Consider the following 15,658-nt stretch of genomic DNA (forward strand, 5'->3'; position numbering starts at 1 on the left):
ACCGTGGCGCTCACGCATGTCCATATATTAGCAGGAGATGGTGACCTCCTTCAAGATTTAAAAAAAGATGCAAAAGTGTCATAAAATAATACCATTCGATTCTGAATATTCAGTAGGTATGCTGAGAAACAAAGCAAAATGTATTGTAGCATTTATCAAAAATCTTTACCTCGCCCATTGCTCTTCTGTAGCATATTCATGACTATGTTGGGGTGCTTGCTTGAGAGCAACATTTCCTGCCGGTGCATTCAGTAAAAGCACATACACGTACCATTTTGAGAAGTCTAAATAAAAAAGTAAAACTATTATAAGCTATGTATAAATATATATATATATATATATATATATATATATATATATATATATATATATATATATATATATATATTATCAGCAACAAGGATTAATAAATGCTGTAAACTCAAATTTACATACAAAGATTAATACAAATTCTTAAAAATCAATTGCATGAAACAGGTATGAAAGTGGGCCCTCTTTCCTCCCTGCTCATTCACATTAGTATCATCCAACAAGTTTGGAAAGAATCGGCAAACGCATTTGTTCTTACTTTTTTCCCTCTGATTTTTTTCTTCCTCTCTGATTTTTTTTCTTCTACCAAAACATGAATGAACATGGGTTCATTGAAGAAAAGTAAAATGAAACTTGTATATCCACTCCTTGAAACTGCCCTTTTCTGCTTCAATAGTTTAAATAATTTTGAAGAGTGACTCACATTTCCCAAAAAGAGAGAGAGAGAGAGAGAGAGAGAGAGAGAGAGAGAGAGGGAGAGAGAGAAACAAATCATAGAATTAAGCCTTTGTGTACAAAACTGATTTTACAAAATATGCTTCATACTAAATAATTTTTTTTTTTTTTTTAAACTGTCTTTGAGGACTTCTCTCACATTCAGGTCATTGCTTGAGTGTTCTCAACATAAGTACAAACGTCCACTCACAAACAACTAACACAAAAAACTAACAAATAGACCTTTCAGCTAGTCAACCTGTGATATGCTTGGTTTAACAACAAAATAACACTCAGCTGCTCTGCAATTACCTGTTTAAGCATGAATATGTGAATATAAAAATCACATTCTCGCTCATTTTCAGCATGGCTTAAGGTAAGCCATAATTGAGCCATCACTACTGGACTATGCTAATATAAGATTTTCGTAAATGATTGTAGTTATCATGTGACTATTACTGCGTTCACCTCAGACTAGGGAGACATTTTTCTCATCCCTTTTGATGAGTCAGTGCTGTAAAAGCCATCTGGATATCTGTCACTCATAGATGTACCCATTATAAAGTCACAGCCGGAAAACGTGGGCGTTTAAGTAATAAAGCAAAGTTCAAGACCTTCACAAATGTGCTCTTAAATATTTATATTCTTTAAACAGTTATATATTCATTTTTGTGAAATAATAAATATATTATTCATAAAAAGTACTTCTCCTAATTCTTATTTTAAACATTTACTGATTTTTATGGTTTCAATCCACTTTTGCAACCACATTGAGTGAAAAAATAAAATAGCCATCCTTTATGGATAGGGGTGACGTGAAGGTGTGATCACTTTGATTTCAGAACGAAAAAAAAAACAAACAAACATGAATTTCTGTTGCGACAAACATAACATACAGATGTTGAGGTTTGTGTAGGGCCTCCCTCCCCAAAAAAATAAAAATCAAATAATCAAATAATTATAATAAAAAGTATAAAGTCATCATGTTATCATTGTGTGCTTACTAGTTCCAGTGGGGAGCCATATTATGTTTTCTAGAGATCAATGCGAATGTTAAAAAAACAAAAAGTAAATGTCTGAAGTGTGCCTTCACAAGACAGAACATCCCCCCTCTTTTGGAACAATGAATTGTCATGACATTTCCATGACCTTTGCAGTCATTCATAGTTAAAGGATAGGATTTTTTTGTATTGCATTGTTTTATTTTAATAAATTTCCATTACTTTTTCTGAGCCTGGAAATATCAATTTTCAAATTTCCTGATATTTCTAATTACTTAAAAAGGTGTTTCTTGGTTCTTTACGAGATGTGCCAATTGTTATTTAAGTAGTTGTCTCAAACCACTCCAAGCTGAACCTGTCTTGTCACAAACGAGGCTAATATCACTTGACCCTGTTTACCCTCACCCTCCTTAAGCGTCTAAAGAGGCGGGAGAAGGTCACGGAGAGGGGATTCCCCGTGACGGCAACGCAGCAGCGCTAAAAGCTAGTTTCCCTCCGCGCGCGCACCGTTTCCACGCCTCGCGCTGCGGAACATGTTCCCCACAACTACAGACCACCTCGTACACTACTGGACTTCTTGAAGTTGGAAAATAAACAAAATATAAACGTACGTTTGTTTGTTTGTTTGGCAAAAGCTCGCTCCAAAATGAAAGAATATACATCCAGGCATTTATTTACTTTCAGAAATGGACCCTGATGACTGTGCTTCGCAAGTTCAGCCTTAATTAGGCTACAACTTTTGCAACAGCTTTTCATGAGTTGTGGAAGAAAAAAAATGACCTGTAATAGTGTCTATTACTGCTACCTAACAGACAGTACACTTGTTGTATCGAGTTTCTTAGCGATATTTAGTCGAGAGACTGTACTGTCTCTTTTAACGGTTGCCTTTCAAGCACACTCGGTATAACGTACAGCAACAGTTAGAACAACAACCGAAACCTGTTTAGTGTCCTCGGGACGTCCACACTTAATACTATCCTGCTTTTCCAGAGAGCCAAGCGAGTTAAACAACATGGTTAAAATGGAGAGACCGGCAGGGGAAAAAAGGCTTCATTCTCAGCCAACGGGCGAATTTACCATTATACTTTCTCCCATTACAGTATGGGGATATCATAAGGTTGTTCCTTGGTAAGAGGTAACGGGGACACGCTTCCGCTAAAAATACCTGTCTACGACTATATTTGGATTGGCTGGAACACAATCAAATGTCTAAAATAAACGGACCCGCCCCGGCGCAATGAATGAAGGATCTGCTATCTCAAACCACGGGGCAACCAGCTGCTAAATTTAGTAACATCGCTTGCGTCAATCACGAGTCTCAGTGCGTCAAGCCCTCACCCCGCCTCCGGGAGCTGATCATTGGCCAGAATTAGAACGTGGCGAAGAGATTACGCGTCTTGTGATTGGCTATTGTTGACTTTTTTGTACTATGGGGAACGCGAGCTGGATTTAATAATCTGTTTAGTGTGCACGGCGGAAGCAGAAGCACACTGAGGATTTAAATCCAACCAACTCCGCACCCTTATCATTTATATGTGATCATTTTATGATATTTTGTTTGCGTTGAGGCGACTGTCATTTGGACAGTAACAAAATGGTTTTTCTCCTCTTCGTTGTAAGCTTGCATGCCAGTCTTCATTTTAGAAAAACATCATCCATAATGTGTCTAGTATCCTTACACATTTTAATAAACGTTTATAACTACTAAATAGGTTTAGACTGTGAATCATATAGTGAAAAAACTACTATATACACGTATGTGTATTGTGCATTCATCAGTTATATTGTTATATAATTTATCACCTGCTAATAAAATAAAAACATTTAAAATAGTTTCATTATTCTAACACGAAATACATTTATTGACAAATTTTCCTCTAGTCTAGCAAGCAGTCGACCACATAACACGAGGCCTACTGCGCGATTTCAAACAACTACTAGCAAAGAGTCAGAAGATCAACCCTCCTCCCTCCCTCTCTCTCTCTCTCCTGGCAAGGACTGTAAGGCTTATGTGTATACTGTACCAGCGAGGCCGGGGAGCTAGTGCTCGACGTCACCTCTCCCATGGCGTCACATTGACGTCACGCATTCCAGGCTTGCTATGTAGAAGCGGGGACGGATAAATGTGCTATTAGACTTTCTCTCGCTCAGCGCGCCACATAAACAAAGGCACATTGCAACTTACGCTCAGCGCATCCTCTCCGTTACTAACGCCGACACTCTTATAGTGGAGCTGACAGAACTACGGAGTACTTTTTTCTTCTTAGCTAAAAGGAAAATCAGTCAAATAATAGTTTTTTAATGAAAAACCATCAACTTTTGCGACTTTGAAACCAACTTCCACTCAACCACTGTTTTCAGTTTTTTACTAATTTCTGTTGGATATGCACAAGGAATTATTAGGGCTTTACAAACATATGTAAAGACGGAACCTCAACAGAAACCAAGTAAGTGGAAATACGCTAATATTTAATACGCTTTATAGAAAAAGCACACATATGCTACGTATTGAAATGTTAAAATACTGACAACATGCTGTGGCTTATTTTTGTCATTTGTACTGCGGTCTCCATTCATATATTTCTGCATGGCATTATGTTATAAAGAACTTTCTGGTCCGGACCTGTTGAATGTTCGCCACCGCGTAAAGACAAACAAGCTGTGTTGCGTGCGACGTCTTTTTTAGATGGATGGACTGAATCCGAATTTAATTTGCGAAACGTATGATATTCTCTCAGGTTGTCATGGAAATGGGATGCCTCTTCCTCACCCTGGTGAATCCGCTGTGAGCTCGCGCGGGGCCGGTAGGGAGTCTCGTGAGATGCGCCTAGTGCTCCGCGTTTCTCAAAAGCGTGACTGTGTGCGAAAGTTTGTTTATTCTTTTGTAGCAGTATCTGCGTTAAGAATACTTTCAGTAATTTCGTCTATAGCAACATCAATATTACTTTTTCACGATTCAGTTAGATGACAACACGAGCTTCATTCATTCTGTCTTGAAGGACTACAGTCGAACATACACTTTGGAATACACATTTGCACAGTAATCAAATATAAATGTCGAGTTAACTCAAATTTATTTTCATATTAACCACTCTGACTCTTGTTGTCGCCAGTGTTCTTATGAGAAGCTAAATATTATCATATTTATAGCGTCAGGGAAGCAAGTGTGTTCCTGCTATTAGAAGACTAATTTCTGAACAGACAACAATAAAAACTCAATCGATGTGTTTGAGTATACTGTGAGTAACTGTATGGTGTTTTCATTCTTGTTAATGTTATGAAGTGACACCGATACACCCATAAGCAACGCGCTCCTGGTGTGCTTTAAAAGGTATTTTCTTTCACTATAGTTTATGGTGTGAATTTCAGGTCAGCAAGAATCAAAAATCAATGACAATGTAAAGATTATATAACCAGTCTGATTATTTCATAGGCGTCATGTCAGGACAGAACCGTCTCTAATAAGAGTATGATACGACAATATATTGATCAGCGCAACCATCCAAGTAAGTTGTTATACTAAAGTTTTATTGCCGTGCACGCGAGATCGGGTCAGTGAGTACAGAGCCTATCTCTTTCCCTAAGGTCCCTGTCCCCGTCGGGTGTCAAATCCCGTTCTCCAAGCTAATTTACTGTACTTGTATTTTTCCATCCCTTTATCTCCACTCTCTCCCTTTGTGTGTTTACTGGAAAGCCTCTATCTCGCGCGCTTATTGAACGCAGAACGGAGCGCCTCTACAAAGCGCGTGCTTCAGAGCTCTCTCGCGGTTCTCTAGGTTACCGGGGCACAAGCGGACCCGGCGGCTCCATGCGTACACACTGAAACGCGCTCTGTCAAAATCACACATAACCTCAGAAAGACAAATGGCTGTACTGGGAAAAAACAACAACAACATGAACATAAAGCTATTAAAAAGCCTGCTGCTTCGTAGTAGCATGTGTGTGAAGTGAAAAAGCTTAATTATAAGGCCATTCAAAATTCTCTTTTTTCTCGCCTGTGTTTCTATGTCCATATTACAGCTGTCAATTAAATCAAAAATTAATGTATGTAGTCTATATATATGCAGACCATGAAACTTTCTGGGATTCGTTTTTAGTAGTTTGAGGATCGAGAAAGTGCTCAATACCTAGTGTCAAGGGCTGGCTTCATGTGAGCGCGCCTCTGTCAGGGAGGGGGCGCTAGTCGCTTTTAAAAACTCCTCGGTGGCGAGTTTGGGTTTATTTAACCGAAGAAGGGGATAGTCGGACTTCGCTCAGTGCCCAGGTGAATATTGTCCGACTGTCACTGAGACTGTCATTATTTTGAGCTAATGGAACAAAAAAAAAAAACTGCAAGAAAATATATTTTATGAGCCGCCCAGAAATCTACTCCTCCCATGCTCGCATGCAGGAACAGAAGGAAAATGAATTATTCCATTATATATTGTATTTGGAGACATGTGTGAGATTCTGTTATTTTTTGTGCCTAAAGAATGCATATTACCTATTGACTTTAATGACTTTTTTTTTTTTTACTTGTTATTTGCTTTTCCATCGAGTGTGATACAAGACACTATTGTCATGTTATGCTTCTCCTTGGGATTTCCTTTTTTGATTAATGTTGGTTTGTTTCCAAAGGCTGCAATTTGTATCGTTGTCAACGTTTTATTTTTATTATTTCTATATAAAAAAGAATCCACAGCTCTTTTGGCCAAATATTATTTCAATATTTGTGAATAGCATTTTACAGGTAACATACTCTGAACATTTCCTTATATTTAGTGAGACAAAATATCAGTGAACGAATTTTGTATGACCTTATGTAACACATTTACTTTTTTCATGCAAATGTTTAAGGGGTTTTATATATATATATATATATATATATATATATATATATATATATATATATATATATATATATATAAACTTAGTTGCTTATATTTTGGGTGTATTAGTGGAGCCTGAAGGCTCTTGTAACCTTTAACCCTTGTTTAATAGTTTGCACACTTGCAAATAATAAAAAATAAGTTTAACCTAATCTCTCTATTATTTTGTCAGTTCCCTGTTTGTGTGTGTGTGTGTGTGTGTGCGCGCGCGCGCGCGTGTGTGTGACTTATGTAGTTGTGAACTAAATCATTCTGCTCCCGATTTCAGACACCGGTTCGGCAGAGCGCCTGCAGCCCAGGTCTGAGTCCCGGCTACCGGATACTTCACCCGCCGCGTGTGCTAAAGCAGCTCCGAACCCCAGACGCGTGCAGCCTCCACTCGAGAAACCGACCACGATTCAGCGAGCAAAAGGCCAATCAGGTACCATAAGTCTCTGTAAAAATCTCTCTTGACTCTGGAGAGCTTTACCACACATACTTTATGTGAACGATTGCATATTCAAAACCTTTTATATTAATCTAGACTATAATAATTTTGTAGTTTTAACAACTCCACCTTTACTCAACGTAAACCGACTGGTAGTAAGATAAAGTTTTTGTTGCTGTTATATCATCTTGGTTTGTCTTTGGAAACTTGGAAATTTCAGCAAATCTCTGTGAAATGTTTTATACAGTTTGTATCTGTTAAAATGACAATAAAACAAAGTTTTTGAGCTGTATAATTAAAGCAACAATATAATCATATGGCTAGAATTTTTGAAAGTTTAAACTAAATTTTTTTTTATTTATTTTTTTATTGAGAGCTTTGTTTGTAATTGAGAGCTTTGTTTGTGCCGAAAATAAATGCAAATAACCGGACTAATAACTCGTTTTTAAAGGCATTGTCGTTTTTTTGTACAACATTCCTCAGCAAATTGCATTTAATTCTGTTTAAAGCATGAGTCGCGCAGATGGTCGTTGTACATTTATATGGCAGAAAAAGCATGCATTTATTCCAATTCATGGAGCGAGCGCAATCTATATTATAGCTCTTACATTATATATTTGCACCCTACCAATTGCATCACAATACACTTTGTTCTTCATGATCATAGAAACCTCGTGTGCTGCTGTTAGCATACACTGTCTTTGTTGTCTTACTGTATGGAAAGTGAAAGTTTGTATTTGTGCCGCCTGTGTTTTGCTGATGCCCGTTTGTTTCAAGAGCAAATTCATACTGGTTAGCGTGTCATGTTTGTTTATTTATTTATTTATTTATTTATTTATATGTCGTTGATGTTTTTGTTTGTTAGATCTATGGCACTCTGACAATGAACAAGCGATCACAGTTATTGGAACAGCTGCATTTTGTCCATCTAAAATGCACACCTCGAGGTTAGCAACTGTTTCATCCCTCTAAAGCGCTTTCTATAAGCCTGCGTGTGTATTTGTGTGGGGCTCTCTGTCTGATGCACGCACGCACGCGCACACACACATACACAGCTGTAAAGCATCGTTTCAGTATGACTTTATGTGGTCTAGACCTTTTTAATAATTCGACTTTTTACGTTAGGTTGGCTGCGTTTTCATTTTTATTATCCGTGTCATGATGAAATGTGGAGCTGAGGTAGAAAATCGACGTGCTCTGGGGTTTGCACGTGCACAAACAAACCATAAACCGATACACACGAGAGATACAGAGTCAGACAGAAAGTCAAGTCCTGCTTTTTTTTTTTTTTTTTTTTTTTTTGTATAAGGATTTGTCTAGTCTTACATAAGTTGAGCTGGCCCAAAGTGTGTCAAAATACACCCAAACCTTGATTGGATAAATGCTGTAGCTATTTGCAGTCTTCAAATTCCCAAACTATTAAAAAGCACGTTTATCAGCATATCTGGGCCTATATCACTGGCTGACAGATTTTTACTAAGTGTTTTTAGTTTAAAATGGATTGGTATCGTTTAAAAATATTGTAGATTTAAAATGAGAATAAAACAGGTTATAGTGTAAAGAAAGAAAGAAGAAGAAAGTGTAATATCTCAAGTGTGGTGACATATCAATGTTAGGCTATAAGAAAGTTTGACTCACTTGCTCCATCCAGCACGGGACAGATTGACCTCAAACCATTCATTCCTCTGGTAGCCTATCCATGACGATGAAGGGGTCGCACCTTATCCCACCCACCCACCCACTCACTCACTTTGACGTAAAACTCTCCTCCTATGTATAGGCCTATGTCAAGTTGCGAATTTGGAATATTATAAATTATCCAAGTAAATTTACCTCCCTAATAAAGTTAAAACTAGCCTAAAGTTTTTTTTTTCTTTTTATAGAATGTTGTTACTTTTAATATAAGTGTCACCAAATAGGCTTTCCTATGTACAAGTTAGATTATTAGATAACAAGTTAATCAGAGTGCACCAAATGTATACGCTCGCAAACAGATACGAGTGTGCGTGAGGATGTAACCATAGCAACAGCTGCTCGATAACTGTAGCGAACGTTACATGGACAACACATAATGTAACTACTGACAGTATTTATCTGGCTTATTTTAGATTCCTAGATTTCTCAAATATACCACAAAAATCGTTTTTGTTTAAAACATCTATAATATATTTGAAGGCTAGCTATGGGAGCAAAACACTATTTGGTTCGCGCGAGAACAGGCCAAATGTGACAGAAATTCTTTTTACTTTACACCCCTAAAATTCTAAAATATGCGCAATGAAATATGTACTATATATAGATTTGCCTACTTTCTCTTGACATCCAATTTGGATTACAATGAGCAAGTTTATTATAATTCAAAATTCAGTAATCTAATACATGGAGAAAAATAATATAGCAACATAAACTTTTATTATTAGAATTAATAAAGTAAGCTGGACAACAAGGAGTTTTACAGTTGTTTTAATTAAAAAATAAACAAAACAAAACAAGTTGAATTGAGGAAAAAGTTTATTTAAGGTAAGCCCTCTCTGCTCATGTGCATATGAGTCCACTGGTGTGACAGAATATCTGCTGACATTAAACTCACTATTATCCGTGATGCTGTATGCCACAATATGCGTTTGTATGCATAGCCAGCGACGTGCGTAGGAAACGGAACGCGCGCGCACCGGTCCGAGTCATCACGGGTAAAGAGGCGTTCATAATTGATAAGCCTCTTGATTTTACTAAACACACATGACGTGTTGGAGGCACAAAGATTACGAAGTCACTACACGACAGCGTCAATCCGACGTCGGGTCTGTGTACACTTCCCCACCTAGGGAAAATAAGCAAACAAAGGACACGCACACACATCTCCTCACGGACTCAGGTAGCTCTGCACAGATGCACTTATAAACAGCTGTGTCAAGACGCACAGTTGTAGGTTATATAACTCTGAGAGCCCGCGCTGGCAATATGGTTTTCCTGGAGCGCAGAGCTGGCTCAAGATACAGACTACTACTATTAACAGGAGTTTCTCGTGGCTTTTAATAAGATCATTTCAACAGGTGCTTGGTGCACATTTAATTAATAGAGTTAAACCATCATGAATATTTATCTAAAAGCGTTTTGGTTACAACTTTTAGGCGTCATGTTTTGAAGTGACTAAACACATCTTTTTCTGTCTTAACAAGTTGTGCACATTATTTTGTGCATGTTTACATCTATGAATATTTATAATTATGAAATATAAGGACTGATGATGTATGATGGATAAACTCACTGAATGATTTGTTAGTCAAGTGTAGGTAGCTATATGTGCTAGATGGGTTGGACGGTGTTTGCTCACAAGAGTTGCATGGAATTCAAATCCTGAAAGAAAACTAACTGCTGACATTAAGGAAACATTTTTAATAATTTATATCATTATTAATGCGATAGCTCACCCAGAAATGATCATTCTGTCATTATTTACTCACTCTTGTGTTGTAATAAACTGGTAGGAATTTCTTTCTTCAGTGGAGATGTCACTTTCATGACTTAGCAAAAATAACTTTGAGTAAATGATGACAGAATTTCCTTTAATTCAGATGTTTTATTATTGGAGAATCCAAGCCAGGAGTGAGACGTGTGTTTTTTATATTTATTTTTTGCACATGTGCCCACCAGCTCACAACCTAACCCATGTTTCCAGGTGAATGGTTTTTCTACTAACTTGGCACTAACAAAATAGTACTGAAATATGTTTGACATCACATCCTCTGTACACCTGAAGACAAAATTGAGCCAAAGGCAACATGATAAGTGTCTCTCGTTTTTTTCTTCCTCTCTTCCTGTCTCAGTAGAAATGCCCTGCGTTCAGGCCCAGTACGGCCCTGCACCTCATGGGTCCAGCTACTCCGCCCAGTCCTTTGGTTACCATGGTGACTACAGTGCTGACCTCATGGCGACAGACTACACAAAGTGTGAGCTTGGTGGGGGGGAGATCTCTGCGGCGGCTGCCACCACTTCCCTACCCAGTTTTAATGTGTTTGTAGAGGGTGGCTTTGAGCCGAAACCCTCCTGTCTGTATCAACTCCCTCCTCAACGCCCTATCAAGAAGGAGGAGGAGACTTACCCCACCATGGCTCCATCCGATGAAGCAACAGCTGGGAGTTCCATGTACTTTAAGCAGTCACCCCCTTCAACGCCCCCCACACCGCTTCACTCAGGCCCACCCAGCAGCTCTTTCTTGTGGGATGAACACAGTCTTCCCCCTGTGCCCCAGCCCTGCCTGATTGAAGGCCCACTGAAGAGTCCTCGCTTCCCTCATTTCTACGAGCAGACGGCACCACCCTCCACCAGCGGCTACGACAACACCATCGGCCTTCCGCTGCGACCTGAACGCTCTCCTTCCTCATCCTCTTCATCTACACATGTGCCACCCAGCCTGGACACGCACACACACTCACATGTGCACTCCCATACGCACTCACACATGTACCCCCTGAACATTGGTAAGCCGGGAGGCCTGGCGTTCCGCTCTCTAGGCATGGGCCCTTGCCCGCAGCTTCTGGGAGAGAGTTTGCCATCACCGCCTGGTCGCACCAGCTCTGGAGAGGGTACCTGTGCTGTGTGTGGAGACAATGCGGCCTGTCAGCACTACGGTGTGCGCACCTGTGAGGGCTGCAAAGGCTTCTTTAAGGTAAGAATTAAGCATCCCAGCAGCACTTTCGTTTTCTTATAATAACTCTCGATCAGATCGAGTACATACGCACCCAAGTTCCATCACTGTCACTACTATTTACATGAGTGTACCATTGCAAATGCATAATAATCCTTATTGACACACACTTTCACTGAAAGAATCATACAAGAAGTTCTGTTGAATGTAAATAGGAGGATCATATGCAAGGAGCTTTTAGTTAATATCTTAAACTAAAAGATTCCACTGCACACTGACGTACGTGTACTTGGGCCTTTAAAGGGATAGTTCACCCAAAAATGAATGTTCTGTCATTATTCACTCACCTCCTTTTTGTACGACTTTGTTCCGTGGAACACAAAAGAAGATATTTTGAAAAATGTTTCAGTGTTTTTTGTCCATGCAATATAGTTTAGAGGGGTCCCATGTTGTTTTAGACCAGTAGTTCTAAGATATGTTCTGTTATAATTATGACAAAGTTGCTAGTTTTTAAACTTGTATTATTAACAGAAACTGAAATTATTGATAAATTAATTTATTTAACCAAGATTCATCTTTTCAAGAACGGTTACTGAGGGGTAAACAAAGATATATCTTCTTTCACAATATCTTCTTTTTTGGTTGAACTATCTCTTTAAAACAAAGCACAATTAACTGAACTATTTAAAAGAACTAAACAAGCTGAGGTCACCTGAAACTGACTGGAAGTACTTGCTGGAGGTAATCTCTCATTTGGATATTATTGCATATGATTATTGTAGAAGCTGACGTGGGAGTTTGCAGTTTATGTTGATTGATACGTGTTCCTCAGTGTGTGCTTATTTGAATAGCATGTTTCATTGTGTATCTGAGTGTGTCTGTCATTAAATGGAGTGTAAGAGTATTGTACTTGTGCTTTATTGTACAGTGTGTGTCGGTCAGTGGGTTTTTTTTTCTTCTCTTATGTAGCAGTGTGGCTAGGGTAGTGTTTGTTAATTGTGTATTCATTAGTGGTCATTAGTTTTGTTCTTGGTTTGAAAGGAGCTCTTGGTTGAAGGGCCTCACACTGCTCTACACCGATCGCACCTCATTCTCTGAGTGTGAGGCTCAGGGTTAACCAACCATTGTAACGCACTCCGCAGGCGTTTGAACCAAGGTTAAAGCCCACCGTGTGAATAGCAGTTCTTCAGTGAGCTGTGTGTGTTTTTGTTGTTTCATTTGAAGAGGGGGTTGGAATAAGGTCTATATGACCATTTGAGGCTGTACAGAAAATAATTTGTGCACAAAAACGGAAAGAATGTTTAATTTCAGTTTCAGAGGTGCAACTGTGACATAGGTTTGCTCAGCCTTTTCACGGAAGTATTGGCTTGTTTGCACTGAGTGTGAATGTGTGTGTGTATGTGTGTGCGTCTTTGAGTGCTCTCACAAATCGTCTGAGCGGCGGTTGCCACGGCATCTGTGAGGGTCGTTTCCCTCGGTGACCGGTGAGAGGTGTGACAGCGGCGCACACTTAAAATACAGCAGCTTGGAGCTGTAGCCAGAAACACACACACACAGAAACTGAGGAGAGTCTAGCATATAAAGATTTAATTTAACATTTACAATGAATTTAACCTATATTTGAGATTTATTTCACATTTTTAGATAAAGCTAATTTTTTATTTGCTCAGGTTAATATTACGGAAACAGCGAGAAGACTTAAAATATTCAGAGACTATGCTGAAAGACTGACAATGATAGTGAAGGAGCAAGAGTGGCAGAGCTGAAATAATTGGAAATGGCCTGTGGTCTGGTGCAGAAATAAATTATGCCTGTTTTCAATTAGTTTCACAATTAGTTTTTATTTAGTAATTAATAAAAGCAGGGGTTGGTAAGCTGGAGGCTTTGTAGCCATTACTGCAACGCTGGCACACATGCTCACACACAAATGACATCCACAAACAATGACATATGCACACTGGCAAGCTTTTGATGATCAGCATACTTATTTTAATGCATACACACACTCATACTCACCCCCAACTCACAAAACATGCTCACCATTTAATTATCTCAGGCAACTCATTAACTCACAATATAAATATTAGCAGGTGAATTTTAATGCTGTGTGGCAGTGTATATCCTTTGTCAGACTGCTAATGCTCTTTTTAAAATTTCTCATAAATGTGTTTTATACAATAGAGTTCATTGTGATATTTATGCACATTTTAGTTTTTAAAATAAACTTTTAATGGAGTGTACATGCATTTTTTATGCTCATTATCAGGCGCTTAATCATTTCACTTATGGTTCTATTTTACATCTGAATACAAACTGTTCTGCTGTTTCACAATGAAAAATAGTCAATAACTGGCCAATTTCAGCTCACAAAATCTTTTCTCTCTGTCTTGCTCATTCGCTCACACCACTTATTTTCACACCATTTATTTGATTTGTAATTTGCTCTGTGACTCATAACGTGCTTCGAGTGAGAATATTTATTATGAATATTTTCCTAATAGAGGGTCAAGACAGGCTCGCTCATTCACAAAACCTCCACATTCAACCCACTCCACTGGACTAAAAGTTTAACAGCACTTAACTATTCGTGACTGAATTCAAACTTATCTCCAGCATTTTCTGTTAGCTTACATTGATTAAATCAGTTGCAACAAAGATAAATGTGCATTTGTGTCAGCATTATGGCATTTATAGAGTGATTATAGAGTAATAAACACACTAAAATGTGCTTCATTCACAGGCATAGTTGTTCTATAATAGTCTAAGTGTGCAATCCACACAGACACACACACTTAACTAATTAATGGTGACCTAGTTTCACCTCTCCTACTGAACAGATATACACACGTCTAATTACACACCCAGAGGAGAGGGCGAGAGAAGATAGTCTGATAATCTCTGATTAGGGGAGGAGAGGAAGAGGAGAGGGGGATAAAGGTTCCCTAAGGGGTTTTAATGTGCGACAGGGCCATTAGCACATGTTACATGTCATGAATCCACAACTGCTGTGCACTGGACCGCAACTCTGTCTGTGTGTGTGTGTGTGTGTGTGTGTGCTTGCATGAGAGAATTATGGTAGATCAACAATAGTAGTAGGTTTTAGTTTTTTTATTTGTCATACACTCTTAAAAATAAAGGTTCTTTATAGGCATCAATAGTTCAATGAAGATCCTTTAACATCCATGGAACCTTTTAAATGCACAAAGGTTCTTCATAGTGGAAAAGGGTTCTGATTATTAAAATGCTCTTCACATCAAGTAAAATGGTTCTTTAAAAATTGTTCACCCAAAATGGTTCTTCCATGGCATTGCTGTAAAAATCCATTTGGAACCTTTATTTTTAAGAGTGTAGTGTTTGTTTTTCAAGCTTTTTGCCATTTGTATGTGGGCAGAAATTGATAGACATATTCATAAAAGTTACAATATAACCTAAGATGTCCTTTTTCCATTTAAAAAAGTCAGAAAACGGTTTTAATCATGGCAGTTTTGTACTGTGACATCATTTAGACCATAAATAAACACAAATGTACACACATGCACATACACACACAGAAACTGTTTCAGTCACTTAATGGCCATCATATGTACAGCAGTTTATCTCATTTTATGAACATCATGAGATGTCTATTCATCTAGTGAGCTCCTGCAGCAATAAAACCTCTGTTTTGTGGACCGTACAATGACCGACCGACAGACAGAATCTGTCACAGTCTGAACCGGCTATAAAGTATAGAATGGAGTTGCACTCAGATAACTTGTGCATGTGGTGCAGGGGAAACAGCGTGGTGGGTGCGTTTTTTTCTGACTAAGCCCAGGGTGTTTTCGAGATGATGTGCTCCACAGGTTGTATTTTAATGAAGTCATACTGAATCAGTGTGAATGTAGCTGTAACTGAGTAGACTCCCCTAGCTAACAAGTGCATTTGCTTGCCCACTGGGAGATTAGTCCACTCTACCGTGGCCGCTGTGGTA

General features: G+C 38.5%; 1 protein-coding gene and 1 long non-coding RNA gene across 7 annotated transcripts in view; one reads left to right on the forward strand and one right to left on the reverse strand.

Annotated features, from left to right (window-relative positions):
- Positions 1–8,754, reverse strand: LOC109104952. Of its 2 annotated transcripts, none has more exons than XR_006161982.1 (3): positions 8,679–8,754; positions 170–284; positions 1–48 (listed from the first exon to the last, which is right to left on the reverse strand). It is a non-coding gene; the product is annotated as an uncharacterized LOC109104952 (long non-coding RNA). The 2 variants fall into 2 exon arrangements; XR_002020325.2 differs by lacking the exon at positions 8,679–8,754 and adding an exon at positions 2,823–3,068.
- LOC109105384 (nuclear receptor subfamily 4 group A member 3-like) overlaps positions 3,790–15,658 on the forward strand; it is a 24,437-nt gene continuing 12,568 nt past the window's right edge. Inside the window, exons 1-4 of one of the 5 annotated variants that reach the window (XM_042772589.1) lie at positions 3,790–4,192; positions 6,882–7,034; positions 7,906–7,987; positions 10,868–11,709. In XM_042772589.1, coding sequence (XP_042628523.1) covers positions 7,924–7,987; positions 10,868–11,709 — 906 coding nt within the window. In that variant the 5' untranslated portion in view covers positions 3,790–4,192; positions 6,882–7,034; positions 7,906–7,923. Of the gene's footprint in view, positions 4,193–4,241; positions 6,010–6,881; positions 7,035–7,905; positions 7,988–10,867; positions 11,710–15,658 lie in introns of those variants that run through there. The other 4 variants (XM_042772591.1, XM_042772590.1, XM_042772592.1 and 1 more) reach the window with 4 other exon arrangements.

This window comes from Cyprinus carpio, chromosome A16 (assembly GCF_018340385.1).
Source record: "Cyprinus carpio isolate SPL01 chromosome A16, ASM1834038v1, whole genome shotgun sequence".
NCBI lineage: Eukaryota > Metazoa > Chordata > Actinopteri > Cypriniformes > Cyprinidae > Cyprinus > Cyprinus carpio.